This window comes from Poromitra crassiceps (assembly GCF_964638095.1).
Source record: "Poromitra crassiceps genome assembly, chromosome: 2".
In the NCBI taxonomy this organism is placed as follows: Eukaryota; Metazoa; Chordata; class Actinopteri; order Beryciformes; family Melamphaidae; genus Poromitra; species Poromitra crassiceps.
In genome coordinates this window covers 87,991,033-88,008,995 of record NC_139624.1, presented here as the reverse complement: position 1 = coordinate 88,008,995, position 17,963 = coordinate 87,991,033, and the positions used below count along the sequence as shown (strand labels likewise).

Genomic DNA, 17,963 nt, shown 5'->3' with positions numbered 1-17,963 from the left:
GTGTACCCACGCCTTGCCTGTGCCTTGCCGATTTTATCGAATAGGCGTGAGTTCTATTTTGAAGCCGACAAGGCGACAATATCCGTGGGAAATGGCAAAGTCAACTGAATTTCAAAATAAAATGGAGTTTCTACAACAGTGTTGAGCAGAGAGATTGAGCGAGAGAGAGATTGACGGGTGTCTATCACGTGGGGCTTTCTCCCTGTCGGCAAACAAATCTTCAGGAGAGAGAATAGCCACCGAAGAAGCAAGATGGACAATGTTGTTGTGCCAGCACATATTCTTGCAAGATCACCTCTAAAATGTCCGACTATAGACAAGTCAGACCTGGTTATACATATCCAGCATCAATAAAACATTAAATATATCAGATGTATTTTACCTAGAGGCTACCCATGACAATTCTGGACAACACGTGAAAAAACACAGTCGGGAGAGAGGAGAGGCGCTTGTGACTCGGCTCCAGGTTCGGCGTGCAAAAGGCGTGCAGTGTGATCGCAAAAGCGTTACAGGTTCAGGCCCAGCTCGGCGTAGGCGTGGGTTGAGGCAAGGCAAGGCGTAGGTCAGGGCTATTCAACTAAATTGTTCAGGGGGCCGCATTGTCAGAAACCAGGGACCGGGGGCCGGACCGTTCCCCGAGCCATTATATTGTAGTAATTGTTTGGATTAGCTTTAAGCCGGCCAAGGCTACCAGATATCCCAAAATGAGATGTAGGATCAAAATGTCAATACTGGAAACAACCACGCAACCACCAGGAGTACAGGTACAATATAACGATCTTTATTTAAGGCACAAATTAAAACAGGGAGTTTGGAGTCACTAAATGAAGAAAGAATTGCTGTCTTCCAAGGGGGACCCAGAACTGGTCACATAATGCACACACCACCATCAAAGGATGCAAAACACATCAGAATAAGAGCGTATCTCGGCTAGTAAAAGCACATTCCTGCTGAAGAACACCTCACTGCGAGTAGGAGCACGCCACTGCAAATACGAGCATATCACTGCTTAAGAGAACGTCACTGCAAGCCACTGCACACATATGATATGTAAACCCTAACACAGAACTGGTCACATAATGTACACACCACCATCAAAGGATGCAAACACATCAGGATAAGAGCATATCTCGGCTAGTAAAAGCACATTCCTGCTGAAGAACACCTCACTGCGAGTAGGAGCACGCCACTGCAAATACGAGCATATCACTGCTTAAGAGAACGTCACTGCAAGCCACTGTACACATACGATATGTAAACCCTAACACACTACACACAGAGGGTCACATGACACATCTAATAAGGAAAATACGAGTGAGCACAATACATAGCCCCCCCCCCTTATCACAAGCTCCTCAACCCCACTCAGTTTCCCTCTATTCCCTCTATAACACACATGGAATAAATATACAATAGGAAATACAATGGAGTTCATTCATGAATTCATTAATTGAATGGACGATACACAAAAGGTTAAAACATACGTAACTTTTGTGGTCACCGAGACCCCCCCCCCCCCGGGGTCAAGGCTGTAGGCACCGTCCAACTCCCCGGGAGGAAACTGCTTCGCTGGACGGTACAGCAACCAAGTCTGTGATTGCAACAGGTAGCGTAGCAGACGCCAACGGCGGCAGGCCGAAGGCGGAATGATTGCTGGGGCGCGACGGTGGAGCTGACGTTCCTATAGAAGAGCCCTAACTAACCCTCTCCTTCCTACATGGACAAGACTGGACCCACGCTGACATATACTTTCTTCACACCGGCAGCCCTAACCAGCTGCGAATGCCCCACCCGCTTTGAACACAGCCCCACGCAAAGCATCCGCGCGCTCCCAGAACAAGAGGCAAGTGTCAGGCTCTCTCCTTTTGTCAGCGACCCACGGCTGCCAATCACTCGCACCTGACGCTCATCAGTCCCATCAGCTGCGGCCGGTGCGATGACGTGAGTCACTGTTTACATTACAATATGTACACTTGACACAATGCGCCAGCCGCGCTGGAACTATTATTAAGTAGGGGGTGCTGTAAGGAATGGAATCTCGACGCTGCCCTCAAGGGCAGCGTCGAAGAAAAATGTATCTTTTTTGGACTTTTATCCATATTTAGAAGAATATTTAATTTTAAATTAACATTAGGATTATACTGTTGTGATGTCATTATTCAGTAGGCTATGTTCTCCTTTTCTATTATTAGTATTAGTATTAAATACTGAGTATCTCATGAAAAACTATTAATATTGCATCTTTTGTGTTTAGCTCTGTCTCACAGCATTGTAACATTGTAGTGCAGCAAGAAAGGAAAACTACTGTAAACATTTGAACCATATTTCTTGTTTAGAACCTATAGCTAGCAACATCACACATCTCCTGAAACACCATTTATAATGCATCTTTCTTGATAAGCTACATCACATCGCCATCTCCTGAAAAACATGAATATTGCACCTTTCTTGTGGCTACATCACAGCATCTACTGAAAAACATTTATAGTGGATCTGACTTGTTTAGTTCACTTTAGATTCACATCACATCTGAAAAACAACCAGTCGAGTGTAATAAGTATATGAGGTTTAATTGTAAAAAAAAAAAAAAAAAAAAAAAAAAAAAAAAATTTGGGGAACTCATTCGCTGGCCGGTCGGACTTGATTGACGGGCCGGATTCGGCCCGCGGGCCGCCAGTTGAATAGCAGTGAATGGCGTAGGTTGTGAACTAAAGGTATATTCTATAGGCCTACTAAAACTGCTTTCTGTCCAAGTACTTATACTTTAAAGGTATATTCCACCCAAATACTACTTCATGTCAAAAGTACTTCGTTTTTATACCATATACTACAGTACTTTCTGATTAAGTACTTATAATTTTAAAGCTGTATTCCAGCTTGCCTCTACCCGACCACGGAGCACCAGGGTCAGTCTCAGAGACCCAGAACAGCCCCCTCGCCCTCCAGCCTCCCTCTACCCACATTCTGAGCACCAAAGTTAGCTTAGAAGACCCAGGACATGCCCCTGGTAATCAGTGGAAAACGAAATTGTAGTATTTTACTTGGATATATACCTACGTACTTGGACATGAAGTATTATTTGGGTGGTATATACCTTCAATACTATAAGTACTTGGACAGAATGTAGTATTTGGGTGGAACATACCTTTAAAACTATCAGATTTGGACATAAAGTATTATTTTGGTTAAAAAAATATATACATATACATGTAAACTATAAGTACTTGGACAGAAAGGATAGAACATACCTTGAATACTATAAGTACTTGGTCTCCGGTCTGCAAATACATAGTATAAGCTCTACCGACTGATACAGCTTAACAGTCTGGATAGCTCATTTGGTAGAGAACCAGACAGATAATCTTGCAATCTTGTGGCCAAGGGTTCAAACCTCACCTGGAACAACTCTTGTATTTATTTGTTAAAGGTAGGGTGATGGTAACTAATGGTAAGATAATCATGAAGTAATGATGCATTCCCTAGTAACAACTAAGCATGAAGCCCTGCTTTACTTGAGGGGGCACAAACATGGTAACTAATGGCAAAGTAACCATGAACTAATGATGAATTCCCTAGTAACAACTAAGTATGATGGCCTGCTTTACTTGAGGGGGCACAAATATGGTAACTAATGGTGAAGTAATCATGAACTAATGATTAATTCCCTAGTAACAACTATGGTAACTAATAGTCTGTTCTTAAGTAACTACCCATTACTGGTTACTTACTGGTTCGTTAACATGGTAACTAATGGTCAGTTCTTAAGTAACTACCATTAAGGATCTTTAAGGAACTACCATTAAGGGTCATTAAGGAACTAACCATTAACTACTCATGAACTAGTGAAAGAAAAAAAGAAAAAAAATATTTTTAAGGAAGTAATCATTACTTACTGGTTCGTTAACATGGTAACTAATGGCAGTTCTAAAGTAACTACCATTAAGGAACTACCTATTAACTATTCATGAACTAATGGTTCGTTCCTGACTCGTTCCTCAGTAACTACCCAATTTTTGTGTTACAGTATTGTAAAGTGTTACCACAAAAATATACCCTAAGTAAAAAGGTGCGTGCCTTTACTTCTCCCCACATTTTGGGTTTACCAATTAGATTAATTCAACAGTGAATAGAAATTAAGACTCAAGCAAGGTTGAACACAGTAAAATATATTTTCTTTGATATACAGTAGCCTACAAAAAGACATAACAGAGAAAGTAGGAACACAATCAAAATCAGTGACCTAAATATAGTGACTTAAATATACAAAAACAATATAGCGTAAAACTGCACAAATGAAATAAGATTTCACAGATTTAACATGAAAATGTAAAACAGAGATCAGAACAGATCAAACAAAAATACTGAGGTAGTACTAATTATTGGCTCCAGGCCTAGGTCTCTTTGTCATGAAGCTGGATGTCTCTCCAGCTCCCTCAGCAGCCCGTTTCACTGCTCTTCTGGGAGTGCTTGCTGAAAGGAGAACACGGACCAATTAGACAACAATAACAATAAGTACACAAGCCAATAGGTCGTCTTATTCTTCTTCTTCAAGCTCACAAATCTACTGTACAAACGCACCGAGCTGCATCTCAATCTCCTCCAACTGCTTAATCTTTTCCTCCTTCGCTTGCTCTTTTTTGCACACATCAGGTTCCTTCAGCTTTCTTATTTGTGCGTCGCGCTCCTTTTTCGCAAGCTCCTTCTTCTGCAGAGCCGACTGGTACTGATGGAGCAGCCCTAGTAAACAAAAACGACATATTAATGAACATTGACTTGTGGGATCACAACAAATGAAGCAAACTTGAAAAATGAATATCAGAGATGTAACCTATTTCTTCATCCAGGGTGTGGTATTGCAGAGGGAGGGGGGCCCCAAACACTTGACCATTCAATCTCTCAATCCGAGGAGCTTTGTTCTGCGCTCCACCAAACTTCCCCCTGGCACTTATCCTCTCACCCTGCCTGGTCAAGATGGTGGGACACATCATTTTATTCTGCACCACCTGTAAGCAACAGAACATTTAGAGTTGGGGTGGGTTTAAAAAAATCAAATCAAACTTAATTTGAACGATCCAATATCGATTCATAAAATCCTGAGATGGATCTTTTAATATAGGCCATAGAGACACTGCGGAGCGCGTCATCATTTAGAAACCACGCCCAAAATGGGGGTAAACCCCCCCCCCCCATCCTGGCATTCTCCTATGTGCATGGTTGTGTGTCACACACAAAGATCATATATACGGCAGTTGAACACTCCAACTTACTTCCTTTTTTATTTTATTTTATAATATTCCCCCCCGGATTAGTGCTAATCCAATTTATTTATCCTGGTTGCTACTCCACCCTCTGCCGATCTGGGGAGAGCCGAAACTGGCTCCATGCTTCCTCCGAGACATTCCAACTTACTTCCTTGACAGCTAGACCCACATTTTTCTTCTCACCAATTCTCAATGGCTTCCTTGTTTTGCTCGGGAGTACAAAAAAACTTTAATTTGGCGATTTTTTACATATGACACTGGTGTGTGGGAGTGAATGGAGCGCTTTCCCCCGTGATGGGCGTGGTCTATTTCATGCCTCTATGCCTTTTCCCGTGGATCCTGACAGCTTCAACCCCAATAGTATTGTGTCACGATGTAAAAACTAATGCAGGGTATATGCAGGAATCCAAGTTAAATGCAATACCTTTTAAGACCTTTTTTTTAAGAGCAGGCCATATGCAGGAATCCTGAAGTTAAATTAAATACCTTTTAAGACCTTTTCAATATATTTTAAGACCTCAACGCCACTTCCGTCACATCAGCAATAGGGGTGTAAATCACAAGTTTAATCACGATACAATATTATATAGATTCTTTGGACAACGATATACTTGCTGATATCACAAAATCTGCCACAATATGAATTTTGATTCAATTCAAGGGTCTGCGATCGATATGAGACAATATCATAACGCCTATTTAACATAATCAGCCACAAAATGGAATACCTCATCAAATGGTGATTAAGACTTTTTAATACTTTTTAGGGCTTTCATTTTTCCTAAATTGATTTATGAACTTTTAATACTTTTCAAGACCCTGCAGATACCCTGTAAAGTTGTTGCTTGTATAGTGCACTCCAGAAAGCACTTAGGGTCACTCTCACTGACTGTAGAGTCTGTAGAGTTGCACAACACTATATTGTGTTGACTGCTGTATTGTGTTGGTCATGTTAAATAAAAGTACATTCATGTAACTGCTTTGGGGTCATTTCTTAATGTAAACATGGACATTTTTAATAATGCACCAGATTAGAGGGTTCCTTGTATAAGCATTGGTTCTCTGAGAATCTCTTTCATATCCAAGCAAAATTGGTACTGTAACTGAAATATCCCTAAACAAACTGATATTGTATCAAATTGGAAATCAAATCGGGACCTTGTGAACTGGAGCTGAATCGGGAAATCAGTGGCGATACCCAGCCACAATTTAGCTACATCTCCATTACCGTGTTTGCCAAAACACCATAGTTAAAGCCTTCCCAGTCTACACAGAGCAGGCTCATAGTTAAAGCCTTCCCAGTCTACACAGAGCAGGCTCCGTCCATGTTAGCTCATGCGAGACGCATGCTACATGATGCTTCACATACACTGGGCATGCACATGCCTTAATGTGTAGTACTGGAGTCCACATTGAGAGGGCAGCAACTACGCCTACAGCCAAGGCAAAGAAGAAGAAGGCGATTCGTAAAGGTTACACTGACGTTACGTGAGCAAGGGGGGCAGCACGGGAACGGGGGAAACTCGCCATTCAAAACAATGAGCGCGGGTATGAATTTTGTAAATAAATGAGACACGTACATGGTCTGAACTTCGGTTTGTAGCCCAAATATTGCCAAAAACTTCATTGATTTATAGCAGTCGGGCGTACTTAGTGACAAGCAAGACAACAGCAAAACGGACAGGTTTTTCGTAGGCTACCCCAGACAGCGCTGCGTAGCGTTGCGTGTACACAGAACCAAAGGACAATAACATTGAATCTATCTCCTCTATTCTCCAAGTGTGATATTTTTTAGCTGGTGAGTGGATCTACCAGCCATTTTGTGCCCTGAAGGACAGTAACACTGAATCTATTTCCTCTCCTATTAGATTGTTTAGCTGGTGAGTGGAGCAAATCTATCCAGCCCGATCCTCTCCTATAGTAAGGGGCGGCTTTAGCTCAAGAGGTAGAGCGGGTCGATCCCCGCTCCCTCCCAGCTGCTGTCGTTGTGTCCTTGGGCAAGACACTTAACCCTCCTTGCTCCCGATGGTGTGTAGGCACCCTGCGTGGCAGCCTGCCGCCATCGGTGTATGAATGGGTGAATGTAGACTATCTACTGATTGTAAAGCGCTTTGGATAAAAGCGCTATATAAATGCAGGCCATTTAGTAAGCCCATGGTTATTGTAACAAACATCACACGCAGCATGCTATGAGATGTGTTCATTATTCTTACCTTTTGTGAAATGAGCTGAGCAGACATACATAGCCTAATATGGTTTACTCTCCCCACGTAATTAATTCCTCTTGATCGCCGCCAGCAATTTTTCCTTTTTGATTAAACACTGGTATTACATAAAACTGGAGACTTGAATTTAATTTCTTGTTGTTAAAACAACCAGTCACACAGCAGCTCTAGGCACGGTGAAAAAGATCGCGTTTGCCGTTCCAATTTGCTGCTTTCCGAACAGTTCTCTGCACTCCGCCAGAAACGCGATCTAAAAACAACAGCAGCCATCCCCTACGCTACCCCCAAAGCTACCGTTGCGTAGTAACAACAGACCGGAAGACTCCAGAGTAACCTTATGAATGTCCCATAACGCTTGAATAGTAGCTTGCGTTCTTTGCTGCAGGGAACGCTGTGCCAACATAAGGCTTTGAATCACACATTTTTAAACATGGATAACCAAATTCTGGTTCTGTTATTCTGAAATTTAATAACAAGGTCAGAATTTGGTTATCCATGCTCAAATGCTGTAACGTTAGTTGAAATGACACTTCTTCTCTCAACTCGCGGGTTGTAAAAACACCTTCAAGGTGCTTACCGCCACCTGCTGTACATGTAGGTTACTTGCATCTTTTAAAATTCCACGTGTACATTAACATTCCAACCCGGATTTTGATGACGAAGACGGGCTCGGCCGCCGGAGACCGGAGTCTTCATGTTTAACACTCAAAACAATAGAGGTAGTGTGGACAATAGATGCAAACAAAAGTGTAGATCCCTAAAAAATGGCCTAATGTAGACATGGCTTTAGTTAGAGTAAGGAAGGTAGCAGGGCAGGCCGGCTAATCTCTGGTTTTCCACATGGCAGGCACAGCTCACTCACCACCCTTCTGTAGTTGTTTGCAGAGTCCAGGTCATCAATCATAATAGTGTCTCCCAGTATGTTTCTAAACACTGCAAGGAAAGCACAAGGAGAAAACTATCAAACACCCATTCTAACAAGTCATTAAATCCTCAACTCCTCATACTATTCTTGTAGGTCTACAGGACATAAGAGATTGATGATCTTATTAGAGCTCACTGTACTTTGTTAATTTAAAACAGATATATTTATGTTTCAGTGTCAACGAGCATAACAAAGGAAGACAAAGAATGTAAATCTGTTACAGGAAACCATCAGTTCAAATCTAAGAAATGACAGAACCTGATTTCATACATTAAGCACGAGGACAAAGAAAAGGAATTAAATCTAAATCAAAAGTAATTCTGAAAGTTCATTGGTGGAAGAGGTCCAATTTCCGCTGCAGTAGCAAAGGCCCCAAGGGAGGAACCCCAGAAGTGTACACCCCCATTCATTCAGTCTGGAACCATTTACCCAAAATCCAGGATAAGAGGGGGCAGGGGGGGGGGACCGTAACAGCAGCAAACATAAAGGGATCTGGGAAGCCTCTGGGGCCAGTTGCACAAAACACCTTGAGTGAACATTTTCCTTGAAATACGAGTTAAGGTTTCCTTAAAATAAAATCGGTTGCACAAGTTAAGGTTTCCTTAAAATGTTTAACCTTAAGGAGAACACTTAAGGATGTTTTGTGCAACATATTTTATTTTAAGGAAAGCCTTAACTCAGACTTTAAGGGAAATGTTTTGTGCAACCGGCCCATGGGAGCTGCACAGAAAGGATGGCTTAGTACTACTCATCTGCAGAGAAACAGCAGGGAAATCTCTCCATGCAAGGCAACTCACCCTTGTCACAGCTGTCCTTGTTGTGGGGGTACAGTAGCAGATCTCTGACATACACGGGGTTCCCAGTGGGATCAAAGAGACTGTGGCCATTTCTTACGTGCGGCAAGGGTCTGCAAACCAATCAAGCCTCATCAGAGAATGGATTGTACAGTGACAGTCTGCAACTTTGCCCCAGAAGCAGTAGATGGATGTTGGGTCAGAAATTTGTTTTTGTGTTAAGTGATAATTAACTCAATCAATTGCCCCAGTGAGGGACCTGGAGCAATGCAATTGCCCTCACCTCTATTTAAAAATTTGAAATAACTAACATGGTAATTATGACTGACATTTTCACTGTAAATCAACATGAAAGAGGGACTTTGTTTACAAGCTGTTGTGTCATAAAACCAGTACTAAAATGTATAGCGGATGTCAAAAGTCTTCATGCGCTTTCAAATCTACTTTTTTATTGCCTTGAAATGAAATAGCCCATTAAATCAGACATTTTCACTTTCATTTGGACAGAGCAAATGACAAAATCAATGTAAAAAGTAAACTAGAACGACCGCAACGCGGACTTATGCCTCCGCCATTAGTTCATTCTTGAGTCCAAGTGGATGTTGGAGCCAAATAGGAAGAAATTGCATCAAGGCGTTTCTGTGCAGAATTGGATATTTGAGCCAAATGTGAAGAAATTTAGTCAATGTGTTACTGAGATATGGCGTTACCGAGCTTGAAAATGGCATTTGTTAGGTCACTGTGACCTTGACCTTTGACCTTTGATAACCAAAATGGAATCAGTTCATCCTTGAGCCTAAGTGAATGTTTAAGGCGAATCTGATGAAATTCCGTCCAGGCGTTCCTCAGATATCGCGTTAACAAGCTTGAAAATGGCGTTTGAGAGGTCACAGTGACCTTGACCTTTGACCACCAAAATCTAAACAGATCATCCTTGAGCCTAAGTGAATGTTTAAGGTGAATCTGATGAAATTCCGTCCAGGCATTCCTCAGATATCGCGTTAACAAGCTTGAAAATGGCGTTCGAGAGGTCACAGTGACCTTGACCTTTGACCTTTGACCACCAAAATCTAATCAGATCATCCTTGAGCCTAAGTGAATGTTTAAGGCGAATCTGATGAAATTCCATCCAGGCGTTCCTCAGATATCGCGTTAACAAGCTTGAAAATGGCGTTCGAGAGGTCACAGTGACCTTGACCTTTGACCTTTGACCACCAAAATCAAATCAGATCATCCTTGAGCCTAAGTGAATGTTTAAGGCGAATCCGATGAAATTCCGTCCAGGCGTTCCTCAGATATCGCGTTAACAAGCTTGAAAATGGCGTTCGAGAGGTCACAGTGACCTTGACCACCAAAATCTAATCAGATCATCCTTGAGCCTAAGTGAATGTTTAAGGCGAATCTGATGAAATTCCGTCCAGGCGTTCCTCAGATATGGCGTTAACAAGCTTGAAAATGGCGTTCGAGAGGTCACAGTGACCTTGACCTTTGACCTTTGACCACCAAAATGTAATCAGATCATCCTTGAGCCTAAGTGAATGTTTAAGGCGAATCTGATGAAATTCCGTCCAGGCGTTCCTCAGATATCGCGTTAACAAGCTTGAAAATGGCGTTGGAGAGGTCACAGTGACCTTGACCTTTGACCACCAAAATCTAATCAGATCATCCTTGAGCCTAAGTGAATGTTTAAGGCGAATCTGATGAAATTCCGTCCAGGCGTTCCTCAGATATCGCGTTAACAAGCTTGAAAATGGCGTTCGAGAGGTCACAGTGACCTTGACCTTTGACCTTTGACCACCAAAATGTAATCAGATCATCCTTGAGCCTAAGTGAATGTTTAAGGCGAATCTGATGAAATTCCGTCCAGGCGTTCCTCAGATATCGCGTTAACAAGCTTGAAAATGGCGTTCGAGAGGTCATAGTGACCTTGACCTTTGACCACCAAAATCTAATCAGATCATCCTTGAGCCTAAGTGAATGTTTAAGGCGAATCTGATGAAATTCCGTCAAGGCGTTCCTCAGATATGGCGTTAACAAACATCCGTACGGACGGACGGACGGACATCCGGCCGTACGTACGTACGGACGGACAACCCGGATCCATAATGCCTTCGGCCTGGCTTCGCCGGCGGAGGCATAAAAAAAAAGGCTAAGAAGATGAACATTTAAAACACCTTGGTTGTAAAAGTATGCACCCACCTAGTATAAGGGGATTGTAATTGTGTTCCCAATTTAATTAACCACATTTCAAAGCATGCACAAAGCTAATTAACCTTCACCTGAGTCACCTACTAAAGTGACTAATTAGATCAATTAAAAGCAGGATTTCACCAAAAGTTTATTTGTTGCACAGTGGCTGTCAGCAGAGACAAGCCTGGGCAACAAGGAGCCACCACAGAAGAGAAGATCCAGAAATGATTATTGCTTGAAGGTTGGGATTAGGAGAGGAATATAAGCAAGTCCTTAAATATACCCTGGAACACAGTGAAGACCATAATCAAGGAGTGCAGGAAATACCAGAGCCTCACTAGATCTGTTCCCCCAAACGGACGGCAAAGAGGCTTATCTGAAGCTACCAAGAACCCAACATCAACTTTAAAATAACTGCAGGACTGTTATCTTTATTCTTTATTTGACAGGGGCAATGCACAATAAATATATTGCAGCGGAAATAGCTATTAGCTAATTAGCATATGTTGTCCCTGGGCGGGAAAAGACGGCGGCACAACAAACATAAACATAATTATAAAACCGCACTCCCAACAACAGAACTACATCAACAACCAGTGCACAACACCATAGAGATACACACAACAGAATATCAGTAGAATTACACATATCAGTATATCAATACATTTGTAAAAAAATAATAAAAATCAGCCACTTTTTAATTGAGAATTTTGTCCGGCCACAGCTATGTTGTGTTACAGGCTGAAAATGAAACTTGCAGGAAGTGTAAAGAGCACCTCTGCGGGTGACCTGACGGAGTGGTTCTAAAAAAAATTCACATGAAGGACCCCTAAACTGACAAAAATGAGACCAGGGACCCCCATTTGATAGGATTTTGTCCCAAGGTCCCCCACATGATAATAAGATTGATGCTTTTAGATGTGTTGTTACAGAAAGTGTATAAAACCCATGACCAAAATAGTAATTGTGTTATGAATGGAAATATAGCGAAAATACATTACCCCCATTTTGGCTGGGGACCCCCTGGAACCCCCTCAAGGACCCCTGGGGGTCCCCGGACCCCCATTTGAGAACCACTGACCTGACGGAGCCGGATCTTTTAATTAGGTGATTGCCCCAATTACATAATGATGTGATGACATCAGTGATGACATCATTGATGTCATCCTTCCTGGTGCCAATAGAGCAGGCGAGGGCACGCAGCAGTCGAGCTGCGGGCGAGGCCATATAGCCGAGCTGCATATGCGATGCGTAGCGGTCGAGTTGCAGGACGGGCGAGCCTAGGAATCGAGCGCGCGTAGTGCACAAAATTGCTAGTCTACTATTCATAGCTTTCAAGGGGCGTTACGTGCTGCCGGGAACGCCCACCTGGCGGTCAAAAAAAAACTTGTTCATTCCGTTGCCTGCGAGTCGACTCACGCTGTTTGTTCAGCCAAAGTGCCGGATAGCCTACCTGTTGTGCTATCGGTTGCACTAAACCGACGAGGAGACACGCCTGGCTTGTGTTTTACAGAATCCCGTCGGAGAAAGAAAGGAGAAGGTTGTGGATTTGTGCGACGTGGTTCCCTAAAGTGAGAGTTTATCAAGCAACATGACGAGTTAATTTGCTTTTGACATTGCACGTCCTGCGATGTGACTATTGCGCATGCGCACATTGTGATGACGATATTTAAACGATACTGTATATCATACGCACATTGTGATGACGATATTTAAACGATACTGTATATCATACGCACATTGTGATGACAATATTTAAACGATACTGTATATCGTGCAGCCCATGTCTACTAATAAGAATGAGAAGTGTCCGTGTGTGTGTAAGTAGAATCTTGTCCGACCACAGCTATGCCATTTTACGTGCGATCGGGCTGAAATTTTCAGGAAGTGTAAAGAGCACCCGTGCGGGTGACCTGATGGAGTCTGATTTTTTAATTGGGTAATTGCCCTAATTACCTAATGATGTCTAACTCCCAAGATGGGGTCTAACTCCCACGGGTCCACTAGTAGTGAAAGTAAATGATTCCCCTTTGAGCTGGGGACCCCCTGGAACCTCCTCAAGGACGCCTAGGGGTCCCCACTTTGAGAACCACTGCTCAAGGCAATAAAAACCATAAAGTTGAAAGCTGTGTGTAGACTTTTGATATCCAATGTATATTCTTCCTACTTCTGGCTATGTTGACATTCTTTTACCGCAATATTTTGAGGAAGGGGAAAAGGGGGGTCCTTCCTCTGTGTCATCCGACAATGTGTGGGGATGTGAACAAAGTGTTATGCATCCGGCCTGGAGGTCTACTGTACCTGTTGCTTTGATTGCAGTACACACTGTCCAGGGGCATGACCTGCTGCCTGCCATTGGTATGGTCATAGATCCTCCGTGCTGCAGCTGTTGTCTGGGTGATGACACAGTCCATGTCACCCATGATATGCCAGGAGACAACCACAGCCGCCGCATCATCCTCCACCAGGGCCAGATGGCCGACCTGCATTTAAAAAGGCAAAAAGGTAAAACAATGAAAACATAGAAGCAAATTCCTCCCTAGAAACACCATATCTGTTAAGGAGATGGACCTAGAAACACCATATCTGTTAAGGAGATGGACCTAGAAACACCATATCTGTTAAGGAGATGGACCCAGAAACACCATATCTGTTAAGGAGATGGAGAAAGGAAAGAGTCTCTCTTTCTCATTACTTTACCTTTCCCAACACATCCTGTCCTCCCCTGAAGGGATCAGGGATGGTGCACTCTCTTCTGGGCGTATTCTTAATCCTCTCGGCGTCAGTAGCCTTCTGTTTTAGGACTTTTTCAATATTTGGCATCTACAATGAAATATAAATATGCCAATGTCATCTCTATACACGCACACGCTCGCACACACACGCATATATATATATATATATAGAGAGAGAAAGAGAGAGAGAGAGAGAGAGACACACAGACAACTAGCCTATGGCTCTCTGTTCACAGGTACACAGAGAGAGAGAGATAAGGTACATTTGTATACATGTACAGGCAAAATGTGGATATAATCAAAAGCTTACAGATGCTAATTGTGCCACATTCAAGTGTCTTTTCTCAAGCTCGGTTTTAAGGATGGCCTCTTTCTTACTTGCATCCTGGTGTTGAGCTGGGATAAAAATGAGAATAAATGCAATCAGAAAACATGTCTCCAGAAGCAAAACAAACATGAAAACACACACACACACAGACACACGAACGTGCACACACGCACACGCACACGCACGCACGCACACACACACACACACCAGCTTATTTAAATGCAAAAATCATACTGGTGAGCACGTCGAGGAGTTGTTTTTGACCGTCAAAGAACACGTTGTATGCGGTAATAGCAGCAGTGAGCTTATCCTTCTTTTTGGACAGTTCAGACATCTTCTGTTGGTTCTCTGTATCTAAACAAGAGGAAGAAAACCAAAATAACTAAGTTAATTCTCAAACTTTAAACTGTGGCACTTGTAAAAAGCCTGTTTTCACTGAGCTTAATTTTTTGACTCGATCTCACTCAAATACAATTTGATCCATGATGAAAACATCTCATGAAACACTGTATGTAAAATCTGAGTGAGTGTTAAAGCGGTCATGTTTAATATTCATGTATACTACTTCAGCCCAGCTGATGAGTTGTTTGACTTGATATTGCAGAGTTATTCCAAAAGTTTGGTACTATACCATTGTAAAAACGGAAGACGAGCTCGAAAGGAGCCAGGGGCAGCCAGGAGCCAGGAGAACTCTGGATGTCAGGTTTGAAGTGCAGAATATACTCACTGCCATCCTGACCAGGGCTATTCTCAATGATAGTCAGCCTCTGCAGAGAACATACACAATTATTAGTTTCAAATGTGTTTTATTTGAGCATGCCAATATATATATATACACATATAATGTATGTACATACTATGCACTCTATTCCATTTATACAGATCCATAATCCATAATGAGATGCTCTTTTTTTGAAATTGTGAACATGTCCACATAAATACAAAATATCAATACAGATACAACATAAGAAACAAATAAGAAAAGGAAAAGGCTCTCCGTTAACTTAAAGGGACAGCTCACCCTAAAATCCAAAATACATATTTTTCCTCTCACCTGTAGTGCTATTTATCCATCTATATCGTTTTGTGTTACGCTGCCTACACACTAGAGGATTTTCAAATCTTAACCGATTTTAAAATGATGAGAGACCACAGACATAAGGACAATTTCATCAGATTTTAATATTAAAATCGCCTGAACGCACACACTAGACGATTCGGCCAGACTGCGAGACCACACACCAGCCGTTTGAAGTACACACTCAAAGCGATTCCAGCAACTAGACTGTAGGCTGTTTATATCCCACAAAACCGCATTTTTTTCCCCACAGACAACAGCAGATGACTCTCCAAACATGCACCGAGCGGCGGGTCCACTTCAAGCAGGCGGACACCTCGCTCATATTACAGCATATCCGCTCCCTTGAAGCAAACAAACCGCTCCGCTCGGCACATGTCTGGAGAGCCATCCGCCGCTGTCCACCCTGTTTGAAGCTGCTGTGAGGATGCTGGGGAGAGAGGAGCTACATGGCTCTGCTGTTGCTCGTTTGTTGTGAGCGCTGCATTAACATCCGGGTATGACGCGTCGACGGGTCCCGGTCTGCTCCCTCTCATTGGCTATTGGGGGTTCCGTCGGGAGACAGCCATCGTAAAAATCAAACATGTTTGATATGCCCGATTCGAGATCGGGCAGGCTCTGATTCAATCAATAATTTATTGACACCAGACACTTGACAATTATTTTGACAAAAAATCGGTTGAGACTAGCCTCGAATCGGGCCACGCCCCCCCGAGGGGAATCGGGCATTAAATCGGGCATTTTATCCTCTAGTGTGTGGGAAGCATTAGTTGCCCGAGTTTTGGAGATACCGGCCGCAGAGTTTCTGCCTTCTCTTGAATACAATGGAACTGGATGGCTTGGCTTTTGAGAACATTTGAGAACCTCTGCTTTAGAGCAGAGGTTCTCAAATGTTTTTCAGCCAAGGACCCCTTATAAGATATAAAATATACCGGGGACCCCCTCATTCTGATTTGTGATTTTGGGCTCAGCTTGTTTCCATGCTAACGTGCTTGACAATTAAATTTATAGGTTTGTCAGATTAGAATGTAATCCATGAACCATTTTAGATTTAAAGCATAACATATTTTCGTTGAACTATGAAGCTTTTGCACACACAAAAAGTCCCCCCCCCTGAAAACGTTTCGCGGACCCCCTGGCAAAGTGCCATGGACCCCCATTTGAGAACCACTGCCCTAGAGGATATTATTTATGAATGCGTGACTCATTATAGCCTACCATTATAGCCACGTAAAAATCTCTTCGAAATCTCACTTAACTAAGATCACCGAGCTCTACTGATTATTTCCCCTTGATTTTATTCATGGCAGACTTGAATATTAATGCTGCTTATTCAGCTTACACATACATGTCCTCCTACCATTCTCTGCCCTCTCTCTCATGTTTACTTAACACCCCCCCCCCCATTCAATCTCAAGGACTCATGTTGACTTACTCAACGACTGTACTCACAGCAGTGTTGACACTTAGCCCAGATAAGCCAGGGCTTGAAGGGGCACACGCTTGATTGAACACAAATGTATTAATATCGAACGTGTTTCGTGTCCGAATCGCACGAAAACAGGGCACCGCACTCCGTCGGGTCACCATCAGCGCACTCCCCGAGTTTCAAGTCGATCCGACCAACGGTTCTCGAGATACGCGAAGGACAGAGAGAGAGACAGAGAGAGAGAGAGAGAGAGAGAGACAGACAGACGCTCCTCAAATTATTTTATTTAGTTCTCTTCTTTTACTGTTCTTACAGTTCTCGTTGCTTTTATTTACTGTTGTTTTATTACCACTGTATTGTCTTGGTTGATGCTGCTGTGTGAAGGACTTTGTAAATTGTTTTTAGAAAAGTGCTACATGAATAAATTATTACATTTTAGAAAGTTATGGGATCCTTAAAAACCAAAATGCAGAGTTTGTGGTACATTTATACCCAACCATACTCTCTATTAGGAGCAGCTACAGTACTCACAGTGATATGGACCTTTCCCTCCAACAAGTCGAACTGAAGAGTACTGGTCTTGCCTTCAAACAGAGGGAGACCTTTGCTGCTGTCCCCACTGGAGTTCTTTATCGAAACCACCACCTTGCCCTCCAGCTCTGCCCCCGTCGGGTTACAATATTTATCCTGGAATCGATCAACCAACTCAGAGAGTGAGATCAGATCAGATCATATACAAACCTACAGTATAACAACTTAAAAATTTTAATATTTAAAGGAACACTCCGCCGATTTTCAAACAGCTTTGTATCATTACAAAATCAGTAGTATATCCGAAAACTAAACAGTTTTGCAGGCATTAATTTAGTTGGACAGTTATAGAGAACAAAAGTGGAACGTCACTTCCTGCTTCAGCACTGTTCCGGATTTTCATCCTCCATTTATTTTCCCATAAACATTCTGTAAAATGCTTATAAAAAGTTTTACTTGTTCAAACC

The 17,963-nt window shown here is 42.5% G+C and overlaps 1 protein-coding gene across 1 annotated transcript in view; it reads right to left on the bottom strand.

The window, feature by feature from the left end:
* Positions 1-4,245: 4,245 nt before the first annotated feature.
* smchd1 (structural maintenance of chromosomes flexible hinge domain containing 1) overlaps positions 4,246-17,963 on the bottom strand; it is a gene marked incomplete at its 5' end in the record, with an annotated part of 72,510 nt that continues 58,792 nt past the window's right edge. The window contains 11 exons of the mRNA XM_083663356.1: positions 4,246-4,470; positions 4,579-4,737; positions 4,829-5,003; positions 8,349-8,419; positions 9,209-9,318; positions 13,697-13,878; positions 14,096-14,218; positions 14,441-14,526; positions 14,693-14,812; positions 15,090-15,225; positions 17,497-17,652. Coding sequence (XP_083519482.1) covers positions 4,373-4,470; positions 4,579-4,737; positions 4,829-5,003; positions 8,349-8,419; positions 9,209-9,318; positions 13,697-13,878; positions 14,096-14,218; positions 14,441-14,526; positions 14,693-14,812; positions 15,090-15,225; positions 17,497-17,652 — 1,416 coding nt within the window. The 3' untranslated portion in view covers positions 4,246-4,372. The remainder of the gene's footprint in view (positions 4,471-4,578; positions 4,738-4,828; positions 5,004-8,348; positions 8,420-9,208; positions 9,319-13,696; positions 13,879-14,095; positions 14,219-14,440; positions 14,527-14,692; positions 14,813-15,089; positions 15,226-17,496; positions 17,653-17,963) is intronic.